At 33.9% G+C, this 17,726-nt stretch overlaps 2 protein-coding genes across 2 annotated transcripts; one reads left to right on the forward strand and one right to left on the reverse strand.

Annotated features, from left to right (window-relative positions):
* The first annotated feature begins 1,173 nt into the window (after positions 1-1,173).
* On the forward strand, positions 1,174-14,004 carry SdhA (succinate dehydrogenase, subunit A (flavoprotein)). The gene is made up of 5 exons (XM_075309885.1): positions 1,174-1,420; positions 11,502-12,016; positions 12,087-12,963; positions 13,020-13,222; positions 13,280-14,004. Exons 1-5 carry the CDS (start codon positions 1,367-1,369, stop codon positions 13,608-13,610), a joined length of 1,980 nt encoding a protein of 659 aa, XP_075166000.1. The 5' UTR covers positions 1,174-1,366; the 3' UTR covers positions 13,611-14,004.
* A 205-nt stretch (positions 14,005-14,209) lies between these two features.
* Positions 14,210-16,858, reverse strand: LOC142238279 (cytochrome b5 reductase 4). Its single transcript, XM_075309886.1, has 5 exons — positions 16,604-16,858; positions 16,152-16,510; positions 15,116-16,088; positions 14,968-15,057; positions 14,210-14,443 (listed from the first exon to the last, which is right to left on the reverse strand). The coding sequence occupies exons 2-5, from the start codon at positions 16,468-16,470 to the stop codon at positions 14,230-14,232; spliced, it is 1,596 nt and encodes a 531-aa protein (XP_075166001.1). The 5' UTR covers positions 16,471-16,510; positions 16,604-16,858; the 3' UTR covers positions 14,210-14,229.
* Between the last annotated feature and the right edge of the window lie 868 nt (positions 16,859-17,726).

The following is a 17,726-nucleotide window of genomic DNA, read 5'->3' on the forward strand; positions in this document are numbered from 1 at the left end:
TAAATGTTCCGCAATCAATACATGGGATCTTTTCCTTCCATGATTTGAAAAAAATGATAAAAAATATTAACGTCTTCTTATAAGCTTTAGCACTTCTAAAGGTTGAATTATTCGTTAATCCGTGCGTTGATGGAAGGGTTGATTTTTTCTGTTTGAAGCACTCTTACCGAGCTGTTGCTTGAAAGAGAAAATTCAACTCAACGCTACTATGTTCGGTTTTTGAGTTGAAAATCACTTTGTTTTCGCGATTACTTTTACACAAACAATCAAAAATATAAATGAATACAAATAAATTCCTGTTAATTCTTAATCAAATCTAGATGAAAAAGACAATACGCATAAATTGAGTTAATGTATCTACTCGTTAATCTCACAATTTTAATAAAGTTACCGCGGAAAAAGCGAACATAGTACCGGCCTTAACACGATATAAATTTCGTTAATCAAGCCCCGCTCAACGTAAGTTTAACTACCTTTAGAATAGAATAAAATTTGATTGAGGCTTATTTTCTTTCTTTTACATAGGAATATTCTTTACAGATTAATGTATTGTCTACTTAGAACTATATTCGTCTTATTCTAATACACGTTGATGTGTGAGAAATGCTACTAGCATGAGTGAGATAGATTATATGTTAACTAACATACATATTGAGACCGACAATAAGGCTTGCTCGTGGCCTTAATAGAGACCTAACAGGCATTTGGAGCTGTCAAACAATTTTTTTAACAACCTTTACTTCTCCTCGATTATCCTCCTTTCTTTTTACACGTATTTTAAAACACATGGCAACGCTGATATGACTCCTACCCTGCCAATATTATTTTTAACTTGAACTCATGCTACACTGGCTCCCATAGAGGCTGAATAATTTTTCACTATGGTATTAGAATTTAAAATATGTCGATTATAAAAATTCAATGAACAATTTTTAGAACATATATCCTGTTTATTTTTAATTTATTATTATTGTAAATATATGAATAAATATATATGTATGTGCATATTTTAGCGCAATAATGCGAAGATTTGGTTCGAGCCTTTAATATATGAATAAATGAGCAAACCTATTAAATCAGAATACTATCAGGGCTGTAATTTTACTATTTTCTCTCACAGCTGATATATTATGACTTTTCATTAACTACACATTTAATCAACTCATTATTGGTAGTTTCCGTGTGTGAGAGATTCGAAGTAGTTGGGGAAAATTTGGTGCAAAAGTAAATTTCCCAGTGCGGTCAAAATAAAATTTTTAACGAAATAGGCGACTGTAACATCTTGGCACAAGTCGCCCCACGATTTTGATAGCTTTGATATAACCGCGTTAAAAAACAACGACCAGTCAAAACATAAAGACGAACAATGGCCAGTTTAATGAGGGTGCCATCGATTTTGGCCAAAAATGCGGCAGCTATGGTACGTTGAAAGCTATTCCTCAGCATCAGTCTGTGTGGTATTATTGTGCTTGTTTTGATTGGTTTGTTAGAAAGAAGGGGGAAGGGAAGTATCAAAGCAAGCGAAAGAAAAAACTTACACAATCAATTTAAAAAAAAATGTTAAAAGAATACTATATACAGGATATGAATTGAATTTCACAATTCTATAATAGGTCATTAGGTGAACTTGAGTAATAGCGGCATTTAAACACCCACCACCACCTTTTTATGTATTACGATATCAAACTCTACTTTTTTTCGTTAAACTCCCCAGAAAAATTTAGGGGTTATGTAATTATAAATTTATACAAAAATTAAAATTTTATGTTTTACATTTGATATGATAGTATGGAATAAGAAAAACATGTGATTATTTTTATTAGGTAATACCTTTGTGGCTATTTTTTTTTTTGTTAGCCACGTTAAATAATTTCTCCATGTCATTGCTAGACATTGGAAGAAGACATATCCAAAACAAGAATTTTTCGTCTTTAGTTTAAGGTTATGTGAGTGTGTGTGTTTTGAGGAAACCAGTGGCGGAAGAAAATGCTTATTAGGAGTGGATTTTGTTGTCGTGAGGCCTATTGGTCACATCCCAGCTTTGTATGCTTTAGATAGAAATTATTCCTAATGTTGGCCAGAAGTGTCTCGATAACATATAAAAATATTCCACACACTCTCTTTCTCTCACTTCTTTTATTTTTAACAATTATTTTAATTTAATTTTTAACTTTGGTCTAACACTAAGTTGACAACTTAGCCACCAAAGCCGTCAGAGATGATGTATCAAATCTTTCTTAGATGACCTAAAAATATTTATTTCATGAAATGCAATAAAACTTTGTTCTTCTCTCATTGTTTTGCTATAGTTTTTATTAAAGCAATGCGTTATAGCTTTCGACCTCAAATTAATATGCTACTCTCATTGTATTAAAAAAGCCTCCTATATACCTGATAAAACATGTGGATCGAAATGCAAAGAAGGCCCATACCTCCTGTTTTGCTTTCAAAAAAGGTCTAATGCGAGGCGTTATTATGAGGCAACTAACCAAGTCCGCCTCTGGGAAAATTGTCGTGCCAAACTCTTGTAGGGGTGCATTCATCTAATGATGATTCAAAACATATCATACATACATTTGTATCTTAGTAAGTATAGCGCATCCAGAATTTTTTGTTGTTAGATAATCTATACAATTTAGGTTTTCTATTCTACTACAAGCTGTCCACATTGCTTTTGTTTTGCTTTCGATCCCCCTTTTTGATTATTTTCCTTGATGATGCTGAGTTGTATTTGTAATTTGTCTACAAAAAAAAAAAACGTTAATAGTTCCACTTGTTGTTCTGGTTGCCGATGTTATCATATATTTCCTGAGATTTTGTACACGTAGAAAAGTGTATACTCAATTAAGATTATGATTGCGATATATTTTTTGATACATATCAGAACATTTCTGAACGTTTTTAAGACGAAGCTAATAAAATGTTGTTTAAATTTTTTTCACAATTTAGTATCAGCATTAAAAATATAATGTATTTTGGTTTAAAAATGTTGTTATAGATAAATTCTGTCAAAGATCGCATATATCATGCCAACCGAGTATATCAGTATCTGTTTGGATTAAATTTGATAAACGATCGCTTCAATTAAATTGGGCAAGTTCGGACATATATATGTGATATAAAGAAGACTCGATTAAAATTAGGTGTAGGGTAATATGGGTTATATCTGTCTAAACGTTTTGGTAGTAATTGTGGAGCATATATGGTCAAAATTTCTGGTTGCGGACTAAAAACAAAGTTCTACATAATAAAAGAGACTTCCAAACGGTTGGAGGCCAAACTTTGATATCTAAAATGAAATAAAAATGGAAAGATTAAAGACAAAAATAGCTTCAGAAAAAAGGGCGAAACTTTATACATATATTCACAAACTTGTGAGTTGTATTAAAAAAATTGGTTGAATTAAAAAATTGCATACATAAAGATATCAATTTCCAATCTTTTTTAAGGACAATATTTTATTTCGATGCCAAGAAGATTTTAAAGTAACAAATGTAATTAAGCATCTTAACCCATTTCCTGCCATTGTACTTGCTTGAATACAGAAAATTGGCAACAGTTAATATCGTAGAACTTTGTTTATAAATGAAATTGGGTAATGTTTCTTTTTGTTTTTTATGTTTTATGTTTTATGCTTTTTGTTTTTTTTTTTTGTTTTTTATATTTTTTAACTGAAGCTAAGTGTAAATATATAAATGAATATAAATTTGTTTTTTTTGTATTTTAAATAGTCTTGGCGTGTAATGGGTTAATGAGATTTCGTTTCATTGAAAAGAGGGATTTACACTACTTCCTCCCCAATTGTCCTTACGCCCAAATTATAGTGTCATCCTAAAAAGGTTACTAATTTATAATACTATCAGGGATTCTAAACCCAAAAGCTATAGCGCATTTATTTAAAGATTGCAAACAATTTCGTAAATGTCGAACATTACATTACAATCGAAATCGACATTAATATCTCTGTGTGTGAATCTAAATGATATATCTAGAAAATTAAAGGAAAATAATATAAAGAAATCAATTTATCTCGTCTCGCTACACTAAAATGTTTAATTAGATTTCGGGTATATTATAGCCGATAGATCCGGTTAATTATGTACCTTTTTCATGTTCCAACAGATTTGGATTTTCTCTTTGTATACTTGATCGCACATGTATATGTGGTGTCTGTTGTTTCGTCAATTTTGATTTTCACTTTTCCTCATTTACATTTATTTCATTTGATAAGGTGCTCTGCGGATTATTACAATCTTGCAATAATGTATTCTTTACGATGCCGCACTATGAAGCGGATTTATTAGAGGGTTTATATGGCACAGTTTATAAATTGTGACTAGTAAGGAAATTTTAATATTGCAATAAAATAATTAAAGAATAAAATAAAAATATAAAATAGATTTCACTCGCGGTAACGTGAACACCGCATAACGTGAACATGCTTTTTCTTACACTAACTTATCCGTAACGCTGAAAAACATGAGATTTGACGTTAAAGGCAGATTCACAATGCTAAATACAATTTCAAATACACTTACGGAATTTTTTAGTGATCTATTTTTGCTTTTTTCGTGAATTTTAATTATTAATTTAAATTGCTTTATAATTCCATACCCACTGATATTTTTCAGATCTCTTTTTTTTTAATTTTTTCAAGAAATTAAATTATGATTTTAATATTACTAATAACAAAAATAAAAGACTATCATGCTAAAACGTGTAAAACTTCCGAATATGGCTATGTTGGTTTTAATTAGTTCACATTACCGAGAGTGCACTGTAATAATTTCCAATATGGATTTCAATCTTAAGCCTGTTTTACAAAATTTTTGAAAATTCTTCAAAAGAGGTCTCTATCCTTCGAACTCAAAACTAGTAAATAAGAAATTAAAAGCGGTTATGATCAAAAAAATCAATTTCTATCCAAAATGTCAATAAGAAAAATTTATAAGTCTATAAAAAGTTGTTTGCTTTAATGTATCCGAATGACGGCGATTTTCTTGCAATTTAATGTTGTCATTAACATTAATTTTTCTAATTGATTTACATTATCTGATAGTTGTTTACAAATCAAATGAACGGTTACGTTTTATTCATGCATGTACATGTGTATGTTTGATGTGATAATCTCTTAACTTAACGATGAGGGGTTTATGTCATATAGCCGTAGTTGTAATAGTCAATAAATGTCAGTTAAAGACTATTTAAGTTCTTTATGTTTTTGATGGACGTAGGATAGGTCTATAAGGAGGCTATATATAAAAATGGACCCGTATAGATAAGTTTTTGTTTATGTAAGGGTGAATATCGACTTCACGTGCCAAATTTCAGTGGGATTGGGTATAAATTAAACCTTCAGAATGCTGAAGAAGTCATATCTATTAATCGACCCATGTGGGGCTATATATAACTTCTATAGACCTATATGAACTATTTTTTGTGTGATTACATAAGGGTGAATACCGCCATAATGTACGGATCGGGTGAAAAATAAGTTTTCAGGACGCTCACAAACTTAAATCTGGGGATTGGTGGACACGGGACCTAAACCTATGTATGTATAGTCCGATATGTCCCAATTGCAATACCCGGCAGCCTACAAAAATAAGAAGTCCTTATACTAAATTTCAAGCAGCTATTTCCATTCTTTCAAAAATTAGACGGGCTCACGGATGATATGGCTAGAACAACTAAAAATCTAACCACAGCTTCATAAATCGAGAGTGATCATGCAGGGAGACTAGGGTTTTTTGTTTGTGTTACTTTTACATGATTACTCTCGATTATTGAGCCTAAGTACACTATGTTCGAGTAAATGTATCACAAATAGGGTTTTCTTTTTCCCGGACTTTTTCCATTCCCGGGAAAGCGGGATTTTTTTCTAATTTCCCGGGATTTCGGCCAAGGGGAAACCTGCTTCGATGTGGCATATATTTAGACTTTTGAATAAATTAGGAATCGCCTAAAGCTACGGTTATAAGGCGCTGTCCGGGCCACTCACAATGTATTATTATGTTAATCGCTTATATCAGCCATAAATCATACTAAAATAAGATATCTTGTAATACAGAAAATACAAAAAACTTTTACAATGGAAGTCTCTTCCGATATATTGGGATTTTTTACATTTAAAAAATTGTATGGAAATGATAGAAACTTTTTTCGATGTCACCATCATAAAACAGAGTCACTATACTTCACTATATGTAAATTTTCGATCAATATTCCCGAAAGAAATATACCATCTATATTTGGTATTGAAGTAACTATCATAACAAATGTTGCAATTTTTATAAACACATCCTTGCAATAATTATGAAAATATTTTGAAATTATGCATTTGCAAAAGTGGATATATAAGGTAAAATGACCCATTTTTCATAAAGGTTTACTCAGTGTGCCAGTCTATTGGAATGTCGGTTTACAGAAATATGACGATAATAAATTAGGAAGAGCAACCTTCTTTTAAACAATTGGGAGGCCTGGGCTAGAACTCACGACTATGTATTTCGCACAAGGCAACTAAAGGGTGATTCTTTTGAGGTTAGGATTTTCATGCATTAGTATTTGACAGATCACGTGGGATTTCAGACATGGTGTCAAAGAGAAAGATGCTCAGTATGCTTTGACATTTCATCATGAATAGACTTACGATCTGCCACAACGTCGAATTTTCAGTGAATGGGCCCTAGAAAAGTTGGCAGAAAATCCGCTTTTTTATCGACAAATTTTGTTCAGCGATGAGGCTCATTTCTGGTTGAATGGCTACGTAAATAAGCAAAATTGCCGCATTTGGAGTGAAGAGCAACCAGAAGCCGTTCAAGAACTGCCCATGCATCCCGAAAAATGCACTGTTTGGTGTGGTTTGTACGCTGGTGGAATCATTGGACCGTATTTTTTCAAAGATGCTGTTGGACGCAACGTTACGGTGAATGGCGATCGCTATCGTTCGATGCTAACAAACTTTTTGTTGCCAAAAATGGAAGAACTGAACTTGGTTGACATGTGGTTTCAACAAGATGGCGCTACATGCCACACAGCTCGCGATTCTATGGCCATTTTGAGGGAAAACTTCGGAGAACAATTCATCTCAAGAAATGGACCGGTAAGTTGGCCACCAAGATCATGCGATTTGACGCCTTTAGACTATTTTTTGTGGGGCTACGTCAAGTCTAAAGTCTACAGAAATAAGCCAGCAACTATTCCAGTTTTGGAAGACAACATTTCCGAAGAAATTCGGGCTATTCCGGCCGAAATGCTCGAAAAAGTTGCCCAAAATTGGACTTTCCGAATGGACCACCTAAGACGCAGCCGCGGTCAACATTTAAATGAAATTATCTTCAAAAAGTAAATGTCATGGACCAATCTAACGTTTCAAATAAAGAACCGATGAGATTTTGCAAATTTTATGCGTTTTTTTTTTTAAAAAGTTATCAAGCTCTTAACAAATCACCCTTTATTACTACTTGGTACCTAATTCAAATAGGAGAATACAATTTCCAAAGTAATTGAACATCTAAACAAAAATACCAAAAACAATTAAATTATTTTGTATATTCCTCTACACTTAGGTTAAATTATTCCCCATTCATATTAGACTCAAAATCTACTAAAAATGGGTTTGAAATCCCTTATTTACAAAGAAAAATACAGTTAAAAATTGTTAAAGTAGATTTTGGAAAGTGTAATGAGAATGATGATTTACCAAATGGTACTAAAAAAAATGTTTTTTGTAGTATTTATCCCTCCTTTTTATATAAAATGTTGTAAAGAAAAAAATACCGGGAGCGAAAAAATAGCGAATTCCCGGGACCCCGTTCCCGGGGACTGAAATGACTGGCTGTTATTATAGTCTGTTAATATAGCCTACCCTACATACAAGCCAAAGGAGTATTCTTTCGAATACTCTATTTATTAAAAAAATGGTCGAAATAAAAAAAATTTACGGTTCGTTCCGTTTTTAAGCTCAATTTGTTTTTAGAAGTTCATACTTGTAAGGTTCATAGTTCTGCTCGATTCTTTCAAAACTCTCCAAGCACGGTTTGCCACTTCATTTGTAACATATCGAAATATATATGTTCTTGACAAAAAGGCGGTACTATGTTAACTCTTGCGTTGAAATTTCCGCGCTTACTTTATTAAAAAAGTTCGATCAAAAGCAGATAATTTAACTCAATTGACACGGATTGTATTTTTCATCTAGATTTGATTAAGACGTAATAGGAATATATTTGTTTTCATTTATAATTTTGATTGTTTTAGAAAAAGTAATCGCAAAAATAAAGTGATTTTCAATGCGAAAAAGTGAACATAGGGCCTTAAGTTGAAACTCTAAGGTGATCTTGCGATATCCGTCTGTCTGGACGTAAACCTCGCTGAAATTCAGCAGAGATTTGTTCTTCGAATATGTCGTTGAATATTTGGCCGCATTTAGAAATCGCAAGTTTTATTCGATTTGAAATTTACTTTTGATTCTTTTAGGTGTGAACATTTGTTGATATACCCTTTCATATACCCCAATTTCCCTTTTTATACCCTGCGCCACACTGTGGAACAGGGTGTTATAAGTTAGTGCATATGTTTGCAACACCCAGAAGGAGACGAGATAGACACATGGTGTCTTTGGCAAAAATGCTCAGGGTCCGTCTGTCCGTGAACACATTTTTTTAATCAAAGTCTAGGTCGCAGTTTTAGTCCAATCGACTTCAAATTTGGCACAAGTATGTGTTTTGGCTCAGAATAGAACCCTATTGATTTTGGAAGAAATCGGTTCAGATTTAGATATAGCTCCCATAATTTTGTACAAGAAGAACAATTAGTCAAGTGTGCCAAATTTTATTGAAATCGGTTCAGATTTAGATATAGCTCCCATATATATCTTTCGCCCGATATGGACTAATACGCTCCCAGAAGCCAGAGTTTTACCCCAATTTGGTTGAAATTTTGCACTAGGAGTACAATTAGTAGTGTAGTCAAGTGTGCCAAATTTTATTGAAATCGGTTTAGATTTAGATATAGCTCCCATATATATCGTTCGCCCGATTTACACTCATATCACCATAGTGACCAATCTTTTACTCCAATTTAGTTGAAATTTTGCACAGGGAGTAGAATTAGCATTGTAGCTATGCGTGCCAAATTTGAATGAAATCGGTTCAGATTTAGATATATCTCCCATATATAGCTTTCGCCCGATTTACACTCATATGACCTTAGAGGCCAATTTTTAACTCCGATTTAGTTGAAATTTTGCACAGGAAGTAGAATTAGCATTATAGCTATGCGTGCCAAATTTGTTTGAAATCGGTTCAGATTTAGATATAGCTCCCATATATATATGTTTTTCTGATTTCGACAAAAATGGTCAAAATACCAACATCTTCCTTGTAAAATCGCCACTGCTTAGTCGAAAAGTTACTCTAATTTTCCTAAACGTATAATACATATATATCGAGCGATAAATCATAAATAAACTTTTGCGAAGTTTCCTTAAAATTGCTTCAGATTTAAATGTTTCCCATATTTATACCCTTCACCACTACTGTGGTACAGGGTATAATAAGTTTGTGCATTTGTATGTAACGCCAAGAAGGAGTAATCATAGACCAACCTTTTAGTATACGGATCGGCTTAAAATTAAATTCTGAGTCGATTTAGCGATGTCCGTCTGTCTGTCCGTCTGTCTGTCTGTTGATGTATTTTTGTGTGCAAAGTACAGCTCGCAGTTTTAGTCCGATTGTCCTAACATTTGGTATAGGGTCCTGTTTCGGCTCAAAGACGATCCCTATTGATTTTGGAAAAAATCGGTTCAGATTTAGATATAGCTGCCATATATATTTTTCACCGATCTGGTCATAATTGGCGTGTATATCGACCGATCTTCCTCAAATTCCGTACATCCGAATATTTTATGAGTCTCGAAAAACTTGCAAAATATCAGCAAAATCGGTTCAGATTTAGATATAGCTCCCATATATAGCTTTCGCCCGATTTACACTCATATGACCACAGAGGCCAATTTTTAACTCCGATTTAGTTGAAATTTTGCACAGGAAGTAGAATTAGCATTATAGCTATGCGTGCCAAATTTGTTTGAAATCGGTTCAGATTTAGATATAGCTCCCATATATATATGTTTTTCTGATTTCGACAAAAATGGTCAAAATACCAACATCTTCCTTGTAAAATCGCCACTGCTTAGTCGAAAAGTGACTCTAATTTTCCTAAACGTATAATACATATATATCGAGCGATAAATCATAAATAAACTTTTGCGAAGTTTCCTTAAAATTGCTTCAGATTTAAATGTTTCCCATATTTTTTTACTAAAATTTTTACTAACATAGTCGGCCCCGCCTGACTTTAGACTTTCCTTACTTGTTTTTTTTTTTTTTTTAATCTGACTCTTATTTCGACTTCGAATCAATGGTGGAAGGTTGAACTTATGCTTTGTTTTCAATATTTTCAAAGAAGAAATATTGCAAAAATCAAATATGAATATTATTTGATCTTAATTAGTAAAAGCATTTGTGCGCCTGCTTAAAGACTATTGACACCTGCTGTTTTCTAACCTTTTCATGAAAAAAATATTTATTCGGCTATGATATTCCCCACAACTTGTTTTAAATCCCAATCATTAGGGGAATGGTGCTTAACTCCTTCGAAAGGAGGTCTGTAACTGCGAACGTTTATTTTTTTTTTTGTAATACGCCCTTTACACAATTAAGTTTCGATTGACTTCTCATGAAAGTATTTTCCGCAATAATATTAAACGCTTGCATGTTGTATGTTATTTGCGATTGAATAACAACTGCCTTACATAAGCCCTATTATTGTGGCAATTAATTTAGAAAATAAATATACAGTGATGGCCACAAAAATGTCGACAAAATTTAAAGTTATTTAACATTCTAATCATATTTTATAATGATATCTTGTGTATAATCTTTAAAATATGTTTCGATTCATTCTCTCTTTTTCTATTCGTAATTACTACATTTTTCTAGTTCATTTTGTTTCGATTTGCAAAGATGCATTCATCGTATAGTTATTTTATTACCTGTCTACCACGATTCAATTCTTTTTAATGGCGTCCTTAATTGTATGGTCACCACTGTACTCATGATGTAGATACTACGGTTATAGATATACGATAAGATTAATACTTATTGCATATGTTTATATTGGTTGATGGATTTCCACGTATAGGTAGGTAAATACCGAAGTTGTTGGCTATTTGAGATACTTACTTTAATATGCAATAAGTTTCAAATTTACTTTTGCAATTCATGAAATTTCAATATACCATCAATCAATTATGGGTTGTCAATCAATCCGCAAGTTTAATGGTCATAAGTGCCAAAAATGTAGTATTACTACACATGGGAAAGTGGAGATAACACATCGGAAAACAATGTCTATTACTTTTCACGAGGATGATATTTTCTTTAGACATTTACAAAACCTTCCATTCCAATCTCTCTACTTTCTTATCATTACAGCTGCGTGCATCATCGGTTGTTCCACAACGTGAATTATCCATTACTCATGGCAAACGTGAAGCTTCGTCAAAGCCCGATGCCATTTCAAAAGAATATCCTATTATAGATCATGCTTATGATGCCATTGTAGTAGGAGCTGGCGGCGCTGGCTTGCGTGCAGCTTTTGGTTTGGTGGCTGAAGGTTTCAAAACAGCTGTCATCACTAAGTTGTTCCCCACACGTTCACACACAATTGCCGCTCAGGGAGGTATCAATGCGGCCTTGGGTAATATGGAAGATGATGACTGGAAATGGCACATGTATGATACCGTTAAGGGTTCAGATTGGTTGGGTGACCAAGACGCCATTCACTATATGACTCGTGAAGCTCCTAAAGCTGTCATTGAATTGGAGAACTATGGTATGCCTTTCTCTCGTACACCTGATGGTAAAATTTACCAACGTGCCTTTGGTGGTCAAAGTTTGAAGTTTGGTAAGGGTGGCCAAGCTCACAGATGTTGTGCTGTAGCTGATAGGTAAGTTCAAAATAAATATTCAGGCAGAAAAACCAAATACTTTATGGGTTTTTTGTGACGTTTTTTTTAGAACTGGACACTCGTTGTTGCACACCCTTTACGGCCAATCCTTAAGTTATGATTGCAATTATTTCGTGGAATATTTCGCTTTGGATTTGTTAATGGAAAATGGTGAATGCCGTGGTGTAATTGCTTTGAACTTGGAAGATGGTACATTACATCGTTTCCGTGCCCGCAACACTGTTATGGCTACAGGTGGCTATGGTCGTGCCTACTTCTCTTGCACCTCTGCTCACACTTGTACTGGAGATGGTACTGCCATGGTGGCAAGACAAGGTTTGCCTTCTCAAGATTTGGAATTTGTACAGTTCCATCCCACTGGTATTTATGGTGCTGGTTGCCTTATTACCGAGGGTTGCCGTGGTGAAGGCGGTTATTTGGTCAATGCCAAGGGTGAACGTTTCATGGAACGTTATGCTCCCGTTGCTAAGGATTTGGCTTCTCGTGATGTTGTTTCCCGCTCTATGACTGTTGAAATTATGGAAGGACGTGGTGTTGGTCCCGAAAAGGATCATGTATACTTGCAATTGCATCATTTGCCCCCAGAGCAATTGGCTCAACGTTTGCCTGGCATTTCCGAGACAGCTATGATCTTTGCTGGTGTCGATGTAACACGTGAACCTATTCCTGTATTGCCCACAGTTCACTACAATATGGGTGGTATTCCTACAAATTACAGAGGTCAAGTTTTGACCATCGATGAAAATGGCAATGACAAGATTGTTCCTGGTTTATACGCTGCCGGTGAGGCTGGTTGTTCATCTGTACATGGTGCTAATCGTTTGGGTGCTAACTCTCTTTTGGATTTGGTCGTTTTTGGTCGCGCTTGTGCCAAGACCATTGCCGAAGAAAACAAACCTGGTGCTACTCCTCCTTCGCTTAAAGATGTAAGTGCCATTAATTAAATATAAATCTGTAATGCTGACAATTCCATTGATTTTAGAATGCTGGTGAAATGTCTGTTGCTAACTTGGACAAATTGCGCCATGCTAATGGTAGCATTACCACCGCTGATTTACGTTTGAAAATGCAGAAGACTATGCAACATCATGCTGCTGTCTTCCGTGATGGTCCAGTACTTAAGGAAGGTGTCGAAAAGATGACCGCCATCTATCAAGAATTCAAGGATGTTAAAGTTGTAGACAAGTAATAATGTCACTTAAGGATATTTTTGGAATTTTTTTTAAACATTTTTTTTTTTAGATCTATGGTTTGGAACTCCGACTTGGTCGAAACCTTGGAATTGCAAAATCTTTTGGCCAATGCCAAGATGACCATTGTAGCTGCAGAAAACCGCAAAGAATCACGTGGCGCTCATGCTCGTGAAGATTACAAGACTCGCATTGATGAGTATGATTTCAGCAAGCCTTTGGAGGGACAACAAAAGGTACCTATGGATCAACATTGGCGCAAACACACCCTCCTATGGGTGAGCGATGACAAAGGCACCGTAGATATTAAATACAGAGCTGTTATTGACCACACTTTGGATGATACCGTACAAACTGTACCACCAGCTATTCGCTCGTATTAAAATGTTTATTCTAATTTCTCCCTATTTTTCTGTTTTACCAATTCCTTAACACCCCTGCCCATCTATCAATTTTTATAAGTTAAATATTTTGTAAACTACGACAAGCAACACACAAACGTCTTTTACTATCTTGAAATGAGTTAGTTTTTTTTTTCTTTTGTATAGATAAAACAGCAAATAACAAAATCGTTGCTAGCCTCTGACTTCCTCCGAATTTCCTTTTGCTAGAATGTTTTTGTTATTCGTTATTGTTTTTGTTTCTTATTTATTTAAATTATGTTCTTTGCTACCTCTGAAAATTTCCTTTTTAATTTTTGACGCGAAAAAGTTGTAGTTGTAAATTTTTAAAAGATATACAAAATAAATTAAATGAAATATGAAAAAAAAAAACAAATATGCATTATGGTTTTATTTATTGTTCTTTTATAAAAATACTAAGCGGTTATAAAATAACAAAGGTACTTCAGCCGACAATTGATAGGTGGATCTTAATTAAAAAACGATTAAATAAATGACTAAACAGTCTGTACGGCACTACACACTTTTAATTCTATTAAAAAATAAATAACTAAAGAATACAATAATAATACAAGAAAAAATCAAGTCACATACACTTTATTTAAAATATAAATATATTTGTTTTTGGAAATTCTAACTTGTGAAGAATTTCCTCAACTTTTTGATTAAAACCTGATGGTCCACATACCGAGAAATGGGTAATTTTGTTAGAATTCGATTTATCTACAAGGGGAGCCAATAATTCTACAGATATGTGACCTTTAGAGCCCATCCAAGAGTCATCCGGTTTCGAGAGAACAGGGGTAAATTCGAATCTGAAATGTAAAAATAACTTGTTGCTGTTGGTTATTGTTTAAAAAAATAGGCACTGTACAGGTAGTTGTCTAGATGAAACAAACTCAAAATAATGATTTTTCGAATTTAAAATCAGAAATCCAAATGTGATAAAGATGGTTGCCCCTAATATATTTTTTAATCATTTTTAATAACAAAAAACTTTTAAAAATTTAGTCACAGGCTACGAACAATATTAACCATAACTTTTGATAGAAGTGTCCAATAAATTCGAACTTTTGACAGGATGCAATTCACATCATCAAAAAATCCTAAGTCGACGTAGCGTACTCTGGAATGAGGACATCGACATAATCCGAGGACTTGATTTGAATCGCGAATTGCCTTTGCATACATTTTTATGGGCAACACCGCTATACTATACACAAACATTGGTTTGCTACTATACATTCCCTTTTAATTATTAATTTGGAGGACAATGAGTTATATTTCTTCATGGCCTGTACGGTTTGTCGTAACAATTTATATCGAAAAAAAAACTTACCTTTCATCCTGTTTTGCAGTGATGGACAAAATTTCTTGGCACCATATATCATCGCAAGTCTTATTAAAATAAAACAATTTCAAAAGTTCTCTAAAATAAAAAAGATATCCAATATTTTTATTCCACTTTGTCTGATATTTTTACTCACATTCTGTTGGTATTTCTTTTGAGCAGATGTTCTATGATCGATAGGGAAGGAGTTATACCACTGCCCGCTGCCAAAAAACAGAACGTTCTATGGCCTGCCAAGGAATCCAATTTAAAATTTCCTTTTGGCACAGACAACTTCAATAATGTTTCTGGTGGCACAGATTTTAGGTATGTTGTAAAACTATTGGCATTTTCATATTTCTTTATAAGGAACCCTAAGTTTTGATTATCCTCAGAGATAATTTGTCCGTCATGTTGCTTTAAATATTTACTAGGGATAGGAGTGTAGCATTTACTTATTTTCGTTGAATTGACTAAGCCTTCAATGGATATATGATAGCCAATAGGTAATTTACATATAATATTGTCGTTTTTAAGCGCTAGAGTAAACGAATCATGGTTATATTGTTCCCTTTGAACAACTTTAAAATCCATATAGAAATCTTCTTCAATAGAATTTTTTAATTGTTTTTTCATAAGATGTTTTCCCAGTTCAGGCCATAGTTCCGTATTTTCTTCCGGTTTTTTAAAGCACAATTCTATTTTACCACTTTCTGAAAATATTTTTATATCCTTTGGAGGCCACACAAGTTTGCCCCAGAATTCAAAGGCGTATTGATACAGATGTATATCCACCATAATCCAAATTTCAATGCTATTCAAGTCATTCGATTGCGACAAATTCCTTATCAAACAGCCAGGATTACAAAATTGTTTTGTATAAAAGAATATGGTTACGTTATTCCGATTTTGAATCCAATCTAAACGGGGCACAAAGTCTTGGGATGGAATAGGCGGTCTAGGCAATAATAAAGATCTTTTTGTAGCATTGTCTTCTACAGTTCTAGGTGCGTTCTTGAGAGGACCAATTAGGCATTTATTTAATAGCTGCTGATAATTTACCCAAGCATGGACTTCATTGAAAAGTTTGGTTGCATCTTTCCCCACACCCCGCATAAGTTCTTCAACGCCTACCATATATAATAAAAATTCACATGATCTCTAAAGCAATGCTGGAAACATGAATAACATACCTCCGGGATGAAAGTCCATATAACGTGTTACATTGTAAACTACACCGCGTATAGCCATCCAGGCATTGTCCCTCGTATTATGTTTGGCCAATTCCTCCAGTGTCACCGGAATAATACGGCCTTTAGTACCTGATAAATCTGCGCCCGAATTGCCCAAACGAATCCAATCCATTAAAGAGTGGCCTGGTTTTAATGCACACTTATTTCGAGGATTTCCCGTTGCCGATCCAGTGTTTATTTTTAACGATTGGGTTGGCATTGGCGTTAAAGATGTGGGGGATGGTGGTATTAGTAGGTTATTGTTGGGCTTGTCCGTCATTATATCGATGTTTTGTTGTTTGTGATTTAAGAAAGTGAGACTGAACATAATATCAGTATTACATCTACAGCATGGCTGTCATTGATTCCATAGAAATCCAGCGGATTTAACTGATCTTATATTTATTACTTACCCTTTGTCCTGAATCTTGTATCGTCAATCGCAATTTTAGGACTGATACTGCTTCATCATCACGTTTTGGCGTATCCAATATGGTTATGTAAGGTAGATATAAGTGGGAGACTATTTTCAATACAATATTAGAATGTTCCCAAATTTTAACTAAAACAACCGCACACAGATTCCAGTGAGACTGTCTTTTAATTCTATGCCCACCTGTTTTTGGCTAAAATGTACAGCTATTTGTTGTGAACATATGATGGCTGGCTGGTAGGAATGCCCGTTTGAAAATTCTTTTTTTATACATTAAATATCAGCTGGATCAGATGGGTTGATGGGGGCATAATAATATATATTGTGGACATTACGTTCTTGGAAATGAATCCCCAAGTGTCGATTAAAGCCGCTAAAATAAAAATTAATAAAAGTTTTAATTTTTATTGCTAGTTTTTTTTTTTTTATAACTTGAAGGAGAAATGATTCACAAAAAAGTTTATTTTCTTTAAAACTAATTACTAAAAAAGCAACCGTGTAAACATATTTTTTGCTTTAAATTTTGTATGGAAAGGCGATTTATACACATTTTGCAATAATGCCAACGCATTTAAATTTCAGTATAACAGTTGAGAAATTATTCGTAAAGCCTAGTACTAAGATCACGTTTTCGCACTAAAAACTGTTATACTCCATATAAAAAACTTTAGCGCTGAATAAATGCGAAATCTTTGTTTTGAGGATTTTCAAACACATATTAATACAACCCTTTCGCACGAAAAAATAGGCAGGTATATTTTTTCGCATAAATAAGTTAATATCCCTGGTTTGACACCCTATTTGCGGAGATAGATGAAGATATTCATTTTTCGCAGAAACAAACTTAAAGGTAGAATTACATACCATTCGTTCATTGCGTACTATGCGTCCATTGATTGAAGAGTTGAAATTTCTCTTTGAAATCAAAAGCTCGAATAGTCTGTCGCAAACAGAAAAAAAATCAACCCTTCCATTAACGCACGGGTTGACGCATGGTGTGTAATTCAACCTTAAAGTATAAGGCATAATGTGTTAAATTCTACTGTTGACAGTAATGTCTGTGTTTTGTTGAGAACGCGATTTTCTCACCCTAACCCTTGAAC

The sequence above is a fragment of the Haematobia irritans genome, chromosome 5 (genome assembly GCF_050003625.1).
Source record: "Haematobia irritans isolate KBUSLIRL chromosome 5, ASM5000362v1, whole genome shotgun sequence".
NCBI lineage: Eukaryota > Metazoa > Arthropoda > Insecta > Diptera > Muscidae > Haematobia > Haematobia irritans.